At 32.3% G+C, this 12,182-nt stretch overlaps 1 protein-coding gene across 1 annotated transcript; it reads right to left on the bottom strand.

Annotated features, from left to right (window-relative positions):
* Positions 1-8,708: 8,708 nt before the first annotated feature.
* On the bottom strand, positions 8,709-11,441 carry LOC127704354 (cholecystokinin receptor type A-like). The gene has a single exon (XM_052208383.1). The coding sequence runs from the start codon at positions 10,088-10,090 to the stop codon at positions 8,918-8,920; it is 1,173 nt and encodes a 390-aa protein (XP_052064343.1). The 5' UTR covers positions 10,091-11,441; the 3' UTR covers positions 8,709-8,917.
* Between the last annotated feature and the right edge of the window lie 741 nt (positions 11,442-12,182).

The following is a 12,182-nucleotide window of genomic DNA, read 5'->3' as shown; positions in this document are numbered from 1 at the left end:
TCTTATGTTCATGCTATTTAAAAAATAATCAATTTCTATTATTATGAATAACAATGGACTGTGTTTTCGGGTTGTAGAAGCAGGGGTTTCCAGAAACCCCGCTCGTCACACCCTGTGGTCAAAATCCATTGTTATTCGTAACAATAGATCTATTCAATTTACACTTGTTTCAGAAATAGAAACTATGAAGTATAACAATAGAACTGGGGTGTAAGTCTATAAAAATTGTGTGTCAAAGGTTATTCTTTATAGTTATTTTCAATATGTACTTAGTATTTGGTTTATTCTTGAACGTACAATTCATACTTTGGTTGTATTGTGTCATACATATATATGTTACCAACTACATGTATATAATCAATTTCTATTTTTTCTTCAGTAGATTGTATTGAATGAAGACACTTTGAATCTTAGATTCTTGGTTATTTGAAATTTTTATCAATATGTATATCTTTTATATCTTGTTTTTATACACATATAATTAGTTTCGAACTTTCATTTTTCTCTAAATCAGGTACTATTTGTATACTGGAGGAAATACAAGTTTATGTTTGAGGACTATATAACCTGACTGTGTTTAGTGTATACAATGCATTATTGTTGTAATCGACACATGAGCATTGCAAATGAGACAGTTAAATTACTAGGATTGGAAAACATTAATCATCACTTTTACAAATGTCTCTCTTAAACCTGTGTTTCATTTGTGAATAAAATTTGCAGAACGTTTCAATCTGCATTTTAGTTACCTCATACTCCTGTACATTTGTGTACGTGTCCATACGGAAGTATAATTCGATACATTTCTTATACTTTTCTATGCACAGTCAGAAATGTGACTCTCTTTGTTCACTTGTTATTCGAATCCAAAACTAGTCTGTTCTTGTTTCAAACCTTGTGTTGTTGGTACCGTTAATCTACATATTTTAAATTTTATTTCCTGTTCTTGATTGTAGACATTAATATGGCCCTATCCCAAAATTTAATCTTTTCAATAGAAGTTCTCAGAACTCACCACTGTAATAATTGATTTAAAAACTGTCAAACTTTTTAAATGACCTGTACAATATAACATAATAAAACATAATTAGACATTTGGGGAAAAACTATTCTACCTACGCATTTGTCTACTATTTTATCTTTCTGAAAGAATTTGTAAAACGTGGGCTTTTCGTAATTTCTTTTCTGTAATTACCAACCACAAAATGGACACATATGCCGATGCCGATTCCAATCTGATGAGTCAAGAACAGTTTGTTTTCATGCTGTGCTGTTACATTGCTGTCCCTGGTTAGTAGAAGGGTTGAATGCTCGCAAACATGTTTAACTCCACCACATTATGCATGTGCCCGTGTCCCAAGTCAGAAGCCAGTAGTTCAGTGTTTGTCGTTGGTTGCTGTCTATCATATTGGTTTTTCGTTTATTGTTTTGTACAAAAAGCAGACCGTTGGTTTTCTCATTTGAATTGTTTTATATCATGTCATGTCGGTGCCGTTTATAGCTTACTATACGGCGTAGGTTTCACTCATTGTTGAAGGCCGTACGGTGACCTATTGTTGCTTACATATACGTCATTTAGACTCTGGTGGATAGTTGTCTCACTGGCAATTATAACACATTTTCTTGTTATGCTATATATATTAACCCCGCCACATGTGCCTTTCCCAATTCAGGAGCATTTTTGTAATTCAGTGGATGTCGTTAGTTGCGATCTGTCATAATTGTTTTTCGTTTTCTGTTTCATCATAAATGAGGTGGTTGGTATTCTCGTTTGAACTGTTTTACATTTTTGTCATGTCGAGGCAAATTATGGATCACTTAACGGGTTTACTAATTGCTGAAGGTCTAAGGAGACCTTTAATAGCTCTTTTGGTCTCGGGAGGATAGATGTCTTCGAATTCCACATCTCCTAATTTTTATATAGAAGAAATTGCAGTAAACTGATGAAAAACAATGAACCAAGGCAGTATACGGATTGTACAAACTGGAGACATATTATTTTTAAAAGTTTACCTTAAATCCATAAACCAGTATACCATGAAAAACCTACCTAGTATTTAAAGGTGTGATGCCGACCATGTTTTGGTATATATTCAAATCAACTTATGTTTTTTTTTTCTTATTTATCACATGCAATATCCGAAATGTCGTATAAATCATGAATACTTCAATTAGACATCAACTATTTCTACAAAAAAAATAAAAGAAAAAGACATATAAAGGGATAAATATGGTTCTCGACCATACGCAAGTTCGTATACACCATATACGCAAGTTCGTATACACCATATATCAAGTCATGAATTATTCCATAGTCTAGGCAAGTCATGAATTATTCCATAGTCTAGGCAAGTCATGAATTATTCCATAGTCTAGGCAAGTCGTGAATTATTCCATAGTCTAGGCAAGTCGTGAATTATTCCATAGTCTAGGCAAGCCATGAATTATTCCATAGTCTAGGCAAGTCGTGAATTATTCCATAGTCTAGGCAAGCCATGAATTATTCCATAGTCTAGGCAAGTCGTGAATTATTCCATAGTCTAGGCAAGTCGTGAATTATTCCATAGTCTAGGCAAGTCGTGAATTCCTCAAAAGACAAATAACACTAAACTACTCTTCAAACTTCATACTTTATTTGACCCTTTTTAACTTTTTTTTTATTTTAGCGTCACTGATAAGTATTCTGTAGACGAAAAGCGCGTCTGCATGGTGTACGCAACTGGTATCTATGAAGAGATAAGTTAATCACTATATAGACAACCACTGACAATGTTCCTGACTTTGGGAGGCAAACATATTTTTTTCTTCATCAATCAGGCTGTTAGTTTTTTCATTTGAATTGTTTTACATTTGTCATTTCGGGGCCTTTTATAACTTATTATGCGATATGGCTTTGCTCATTGTTGAAGGCCGTACGGTGATCTATAATTGTTAAATTCTATGTCATTTGATCTCTGATGGAGAGTTGTCTCATCGACAATCATACCACATCTTCTTATTTTCATATGAACAAGTTGCGGCGTTAAAGTCTATTTTATGACTTAAGTGTTCCCCCGTTTTTATTGATCAGCAGAATAACTAAATGAAAATTTCTGTGTAGCAACATTCCAGCAGCGCCTGCATTTGAAGCCTCATCTCCAAGTTAAAAAAAAATATTGAGTGGTCGCGCTTTAAATCAGTATCTCCTTGGTAAAGGTTGCTGCTTATAATGAAGATATCGAACTAAGGTTGTTAAAGATAAACTTGAAGTTGTCTATTTGAAAGATTTACGGACGCCATTATGATTTAGTTGACCGCTATGAGTTATCTGTGTCACAGATGACCACGATCATATTCCACTTACTTTATAAGGTAAGTGGATATATAGCCACAACCCCGTCCTCGTTTCCTCGTGTATGATATCAGATAATGCGACTGATCACCGATTTTTAATCAACTATGACCAACACATCTGTTGTCATTAGTGGAGCAGGATTTGATTTGCCTCCTGGTGCATTCTGAGTACACCCAAACCGTTTGATGGGGTTCGTGTTTTTCTTTTTAACTTTCTGTGTAGACGTGTTTAATGGACCGTTATTCGTCTGTTCGTCTTATTAGTTTCTTTTTTCCCATGGTGTTGTCTTTCTTTACTCTACTGATTGTTTTTTTTTTATTGCCCCTTGGTGTCTATTTCTCTTTTGTGTGAGAAATGAATGTATTACGTTTATTAAAATTTGAAAGGTCAATGCAAACACGGTTAATTCATAAGAATGAATCATTAGGGAAAGGAAAATTCAAAATTCGAAAGTGAAATTCAAGTCATCCCGGTTTGGATAAATTTGGTACGACGATTGACGAGAGAAATTATATTATCACTATCCAAGAAAGGACAACGACCGATTTTAATGTTGGATTTATAAAGGGTAAATTCATAATGATAAGTTCCTATGAAAAAACTTTTTTAAAGTCTGGATTATTTAGGACGGTGAATGTATTCTCCAGATATCTGAAGGTACTGTAAACGATCTGTATCCAGTAAGTATTTTAATTCTAGAGTCTAGTTTGTATTTTGAACTGGAATTATAAAGTTATTGATTACGTTATTATATGTAAGAATATTCCAAATAGTTATGACGTCTTGAAAGCTTTTTGATTTTTTTTCTGTGACGCCGTCGTAGGAAGGCGTCAAAGAAAAAAAAATAAAATAGCCTTTCGAGACGTCATAATTATCTGGACGAATGTAGAAATATAGATTCCACCTCCGTTTGAGACAGTTAAATTTTGATATTTAAAGCGCGAGGCTTGCCGAGCTTTTTAAATAACTAAAATTTAACTGTTGAGAGTGGAGAAATATCGTAATACACGAGTTATAGTGGTGAAATCTGTTTCTCTAATGATTTAATCCTTCCTTTTCGAAGATTTGCAGAAAGTTGGGTTCTTTATATATGTGACGTCATCAGGCATGGTCGCCTTTTTTCATGACGCTACAATAGGAAATTCAGAAGAAACCAAGAAAATTTGACGTCATAATTAAATTTCGACCAATCATTTGCCGAGAACAGATATTTCACTAGTGAGGAGAACAAATTTTTTCACAATCGGTTGGGAAATGTGAAAATAGTGAAAACAATAGAGAAAGAATTTGAACATCTATACTACTAAAGTAATTTTTTGGCATTCGGATGTTGCATGTACACTGTTTCAATAAATTAAAAATTTATACAAAATGAAATTACATTGCTCTTTAAATATAAAATCGTATGCAATTAATATAACTTTGTTACAGTTCATTATTCAGATGTAAACACGCACTTTGTATAATTGATTGCCAATGACTCGTATTCTATGTATGGAATCTCTTTTATATCTAATGAAGCTAATGGAAGACTTTCGTTACTATAATTACACATATTGACTTCTGTACAATTAAACCCATGGGTGTTGTTTTAACGTTAATTTTCTACTACAAAAAACTGCAAACAATAAAATTCATTCATTAATGGGTTTATAGCTACACATGTAATTAATTTAAGTATTGATGACAAATACACAAACTATAATGGATAAGATTAATTGTCATTTTATTTTTAGGGACCATCAGTAATAATAACAATAGTTATATTAGGGACCATCAGTAATAATAACAATAGTTATATTAACAGAAAATATGATTGTCGTCGGTATACGAAAAATTGTTGTTCTTTTTTTTTTAGTTATGCGCAACACACATGCAAATTAGCATGATTGAAATATGTCATAGTAAAAGAAAGTTTGTTTACGGCTTAAAAACTATTAGGCTAACCCTGTTTGATACTATAAAAAAACAATATAGAAATATGGTCACCTTGATTTCTACAATCCGGCTGGAATAGCCATGCTTTAGAGAAGCAAGCGTTTATATATAAATATATATGTATAAATACGCAACCGTACGATCGGAATTATTGTTGAAAAAATCCGAGGTCTCATTTTAGGATAGTGCAACGCTCTTTGGACATAAAAACTCTTGTAACACAAATATTCAAGGAATCCGTAGATGGCTTGTTGCAAGGGGATAAATCTCCAGCCTTCTATCTCAGTCGACCAACTTTACCAAATATTGGGTAAATGTTCTAGTCCTAAATATGCTTGAAATATTTGAGATTGGCAGTTCAGCAAATACATGTTTTGTAACAACCAATCAACACATTTAAACAAAGGAATCACATGTCGACAAAGATGACACAACCCTAATGCCAAAAGAAGAAAAGACAAAAACTATACACAGCAACTAAGGATAGAGCAACAACCACTCAACCAAAAAAACTGGTTTTAATTAAGGGTTTCGTAAGGGTCAGATGACCGAATGAGCAAATCGAAATGAAACTCAGGACAAGGGATTTACTTGCCCGTTACCAACAGGAACAACACATATATAGACAAATTCATAAGGTCAGAAAATTACAACACAGAAACTAAATCACAAGAAATACGACCCCTTTTAACAAGCTAGGGATGATTGTAGGTGCTCCGGAATTAAAGGTAAGCGTTTCTTCTTACATTTACCTGAGAATTCACTACGAATTCTGAAAATATGAAGATATGCCGTGAATGGTGAATATTCGAATGTGCATTTAACCTGATTTCAACGAAACACGAAGTGACCTCTGACTACTCTGTCATCGGAAAACCACTTTAACGCAACAATATTGAACTAGCAGGTTCTAATTAAAAGTTCAAACTATGTAGTATTTTGTATCCAGTAATTGTTGTTTGTCTTTGGTCTTTTTCTTTTTTTAGCCATGGCGTTGTCAGTGTATTATTTCGACTTGTGAGTTTGAATGTCCCATTGGTATATTTCGCCTCTCTCTTATAAAACATACAATTAAAATTGTTCATTATCTATGTTGAGAAATGCTTGTTCAAAACCGCTAATTCCGATTATTACTGAATTCTTACAAAATTGTATATGTAAATTATATGTTAATACACTTTTGATTTTCTTGAACAGTGATATATTAAAGCAAAACAGGTTTGTAGGTAAATACTAGGTAATTTTCTATCCGTCTGTCATCACGTTCCAGAAAAGAAAAATAACACTTTTGGCAAGAAATGGCCTTGAATTTCAACTTGATCATAATTTATATGAAATGTCATTATTTGGTTTTTGAAAAGATCTATTGCAAAAGCCTTGTAAATGAAAGGTTAAACAAATCTGTTCAAAACAGTATGTTATACAGGCTTCAAAGTCAGCATATTTTGGCAATGTTGTCAAAATACGATGATTTGTGCATTTTTGTTTAGATCTAAAAGCTTTTTAAAAACTTTGACCGCAAGCTACGATCCATAATGTTCTGTAACCATAATTTGCCAAGGTTTATATTGAATCCCTAGACAAAAGCATTTTCTGAAGTCAGAAATTGCGGTAAAGGTAAATTATGAAAAAAAAACTATTACAAGTTTTCGAAAAATTGGACTAAAACAGCATTGAAACACAAATAATGCAGAATTAATTTGTAATTCATAAAGTGATGTGCCAACAAGAAGTTATTATATCAATGTTAGAATTATGGCCTGATAAAAAGAAATTAATAAATCTTAGGGCCAATGTTTACGCTTTGTGAACTGGACTACTTTGGTGCGTCTTGAAGCGCTTTTCTTTGATTTATATTCCTCAGTGGAACAACAAAAGGTAAAGAAAAAAACTCACATTGAAATATTATTTTCGCAAAAAGTAAGCCATTTGAAAGGGTGCAAAAAATACGAGAGAGCAAAACAAAAAGATTAACACTTTAAAATTTGGTGCGTCTGAAGTGCTTTTCCGGATTGACCTTCATCATGAACGCTCCAACCAACTTATTTGAAACAAACGATGCACGGTGAGTACATGAGAAGTTATATGACCAAAAGGGATTTAAAACAATAGTTAAGTTTTTCTGAGGGAGTTAGAACTTTAGCATTTAAACAATTTCTAAATTTATCAAAGTAGAATTTAAGAAAGGTTTGTTGTAAATCAATTCGGAGCTGAAATCAGCATTTAAAAATATGTTCAAACTGCATGATAATTCCTGATTCCTGTGTTTGTTGGTGTTTTTTTAAATGGCAACATTTTTGGGAAGCGTTGGTGTTTGGGCAGGGGGAGATAGGGATGGTAGTTAAGTATAATAAATGGGAAACAAATGTAATTTTTTACTTTTGTGTCATCCTTTATTGCGTAGAGTTTTACCATAAACCAAGTCAGATGCAGACCTTGCATAACTTAACCTTCCAATACACCGGAGATTATTTAACCTTCCAATACACCGGAGATTATTTAACATTTAAATTGTTTATGAACATTAACTGGTCTATAATTGTTTCTTGGGAAAACATGCTTTCCATTGTGATAATCATATAATTTTTAATTGAGCCTTGGTAACACCAAACTTATTTTATCTGCTCTTAATGCTAATTTAACTACAGTAATTTTTATTTTGACTAGTATGAGGGTCTTAAGAGTACGGAAAGAAATAGAAAACTAATTATACTGAGGTACAATTATAACGCAACTCTTACGCCAAAGACCTACTAAACTAATGATTTTAGTCTGTATGTAACTTCATGTTATAATTTCTTGGAAATCTTTAATAATTTGGAAAACGATTGACAACTTTTTTAAAGTGACTATTTTGACGATAGTACAAAAAGACAAGAAATCTACGGCATATAGTCTTGAAAACTTACTTTACAGATTGGATATTTTATTATATATTTTATTTAGCTGACAATTCAACTTTCTGTACTTAATAAAAATTATGACATAGGAAATGATGACGATATCAAATCATTGTGCATATATTTATATTGTCATATTTGGTCAGATTATTATCAAGATAATGCCTGCCTTTATAGTTAACTGTTCGTCGCGATATAGCATTTTTGGGACTGATGCAGCGTTAAGTAAACATCAATCAATCAATAAAGTTGATCATTTGTTATATTAAAAAATAAGATGAAAAATACTCGTTATTTGTTTTGTAAAAGGAGCGACTAGTTCTGTACAAATATGGAAATGTTGAGATATCAACTAAAGAGTTGTTACACTATTGAAGTCTTCCGTAGTATATTCTATCACTCGTCTGTATGCTACAATCCGCCAGTCTATACAACGACGTTATTAGTTTTAAAAGTAAACCATTAAATGTTGCATGCCAATTAGGCTGTTATTCTTTACAGTTTCTGTTAGGGAAGGATTTATATAAAACTGAAACTTAAGGAGGATTATTTATTTAATAATTTGATTTGATTGTGTAAGATTTTATAATACTAAACGGAAACAAATACTTCTTATAAATGTTAAGTACAATGTACAACCACATTTAGTGGTTTCGCCTACACCTGTAAACTTACGCAGTCTATAAAAAGACAGTGATTTCATGAATGAGTGATACTACACTTTTAAGTGTTATTTTTCCTTTCGTTACATCCTGCACGTCAAATGCCTGAATATGATCTTACACTTTTGACGAAATTTCTGGTCCAGAAAACCGTAAATAATAGGATTGACTATGTTGTTTATGATAAACGTTCTCCCAAGAATTGGAAATATTGCTTTAGTTGTAGCGTTCGAGGTAAAATGTCCACTTGCAATGGAAGCGTTTAGTTTTACAGCAACGTACGGTACATAACTCAAAATAAAACAAAAGCTAATTGCAAATGCTATTTTTGTCACTTTCTTAGAAGAGTTTTCTTGTCTCATTGCACAATGTCGCCTATCAGGAGATTTGGTGTTACATTTCATGGTACTTTCTCTACTTGACTTTAGTTCGGAAAGTTGTTTACTCCGAGACTCATCTTCGTCTATATCTATACTATCACATGTCTCTTCTAGGCTAAGCTTAATTTCATTTCTGTCTAGTTTGTTTGTAGATGCTGTTGAATGATTGTCGGTTCCATTTTGTCTGATGAAAGTACTTCTAAAGTGCACGTGACTCAACACTTGTCGTCCGATAATTGAATACATAACAATTAAAGCGAATATACATCCAATATAAATTGCTAGAAGAGTAGAACTATATACAGTAGTATACGCTTTATCCTTGTACCTATCCGAAAAACTGCAATCGTATCCTGTTAAATTATTTTCTAAATCCTCTATACTTATACCGCTTATGACTGCTTCGGGCAACGCGAAAATAAATGCAACTAAAGTAATAAGAAAAATGCACCAAATTGCCTGACGTATTGTCATCTGTAACTTAAGCGGTTGAATTACACGTCGAGTGCGATCTGCTGACAACGCTATTAAAATGAAAGAAGACAAAAGAGCAAGTAAAACATTCATAGAACGGAATATTTTACAAGCCCACTCAGAATAAAATGTCAGTTGGTTAGTCATTTGGGCTATTTCAAATGGGACTGCGACTGTACATACCAAGAAATCCGTCACTGCTAAAGCTGTTATGAATAGTCGGTGTGTAGATCTTCTTTTAATTGTGAAAGTGTAAACTGCAATAACAAGCAAGTTTCCTGGAGTTCCAACCAATGTCAAAAACGATAGATATATTATAGGTGCAAGACGCTGTGCCGTTTCTTCATCATTTAAATCTTCTAAGGTAACTGACAAAACACTTTCTGATAAATTGCCGTGCATTTGTTACTTTTTTTTATTATCCTAATTCACCATTTAATAAGCATGAATGATAATAAAACACTTCGTTCCGTTATGGAGGTCGTTTCATATTTTCCATGAATAATTAATTTGAAATGTCTGTAGAGTTATTTACTTATTTATCGTATGCACTTCCACAACACAATGATATTCGTTTCACAACTTTCAGTATCTACCATGTGGAATATTCCACTATAATTAAATTTACACTTGCGTAAAAAGTCAAACCAGATTGTATAATGTAATTTTCAACGCTGATTATCACATCTGCACTATTCAGTATTACGCTGTTTCTGAAATTGTTAAAGAAAACTCGTCATATTTCTAAATATAATTTGAGTGAACCTGTTTGACAATAGCTACTGACCAAACTGACATCAGTCAATACAGGACAACAAAAGTAATTTCCTCTACGAAAATATATTCCTTAATACTCAATCTAAATGTATTGAAGCGATTGGTGTACTTCCTGAATATTTATAACGTTAATGTTCTCCATCGGTATAAAACTTTTACACAAGTATCTAGGTGACTAAACACATCGGATGTATGTTATTGTGTTAACAAAAATACAACACTAATGTCATAAATATTTTGATCTTTTTCCCACAACTTGAAATGTGTAGTGTCTTCAGTTAAATAAAACGTATGCAATAAATCTAACCAATGCATACATACTGAGATGATCTGAACGATCCAGGTTATTGATATCCGCGTTTAAACTGCCCCCTTTGTTAGTTCTTATCGGTTCTTTTGTTAATATCATAACAGGATAATCCTTCAATTCAGGTAACTCTACCTTTTAGTTCTTCGATTTTTTGGTACTCTTTTCTACTTTAGTTACAACTGACAACAATACATTGGTGGTCCATGTTACATAATATGTTATCTGTTTTTGTCCCAAATATATGTGTAAAAATTTACTTTCCCAACACAGTCAGATACATTTTAACCACGCGTAAGAAAAATGTACTAAAACTGCTATTTTGACAGGAAATAGAAATAGGGAAATATAAAACTAACCACCTGTGACCGTGAGGTCATCGTTACCTTTGATTACCTGGTGCAATTGAATGTCAGCGTTTTCTCTTCTTTTTTAAACAAAACTATTTATCTAACCACATAGCATGATAACATTTCGATCGTTATGTTACCTAATCCTTGACGGTTGCGGTATATAGTTTAATCGCTTGTCGTATCTTTTTGTCGTTTAAAAAAAAAAATTAAATGCATTATATTCAAATGTAATCATTACATAGCACTCCCATAACCCCCACAGTTCAAGCACACATTATTCATTTTGTAAATGTTTAGAATAAAAAGTCAACGTGTATATGCATATTCGCTTTGGTGTAAAGTCTGATAGGTAAAGCCCTATTGTTACTATAAATATTAAAATAAGGAGATGTAATATAACTGTCAATGAGGACAACTATCCATTCAATCCTACAACTAAGCCCAAGAAATCACATTAAAATGATGTTGGGTTGAAAAACAGTTTATCAGATACACCACTTAGAAAACACACAGTTTTCAAATAAATTTGTCACTTCAATCATAAGTTTGTTTGTTGGTGAATACCACATGTTTGGTTTTCTTGATAATAGGTGGCAATTGTTGCACGAAGGAATTAATAGTAGATACACAACACTTATCAATATTTATAAATGATAAATATTTAGTTAATTACAAACATAAACATGTACTACAAATTAGAAATTATAGGAAGACAAATTAAAGTTAAATAATTTTTTTCAAGGTGTAGGGAAATATAACATCAAAAACTTTCCTTCATCCTTTATAATATTTAATTTGAATGATTTGTTATAAAAATCTTTAAAATAAACAAAATTTCAATTAATGTCATTGTTCCTGTCCTAGACATGTAGAGTGGTAAAACCAGAAACTGAACATATTGTATATTATCAGCTCTACTGAAAAAAAAACTCAGTTTTGTTTGTTTTAAACATCTGTTTGTTAAGTAATATTATCTGTCCCTTTATCAGCATGAGATGACATATTTACAACTCTAGATAACCATTTTATAATTGAGAGAAGATATGAAATTTTCACT

Source organism: Mytilus californianus, unplaced genomic scaffold, assembly GCF_021869535.1.
Source record: "Mytilus californianus isolate M0D057914Y unplaced genomic scaffold, xbMytCali1.0.p SCAF_6, whole genome shotgun sequence".
NCBI classification, from domain to species: Eukaryota; Metazoa; Mollusca; class Bivalvia; order Mytilida; family Mytilidae; genus Mytilus; species Mytilus californianus.
This window is presented reverse-complemented; position numbering and strand designations above follow the sequence as displayed.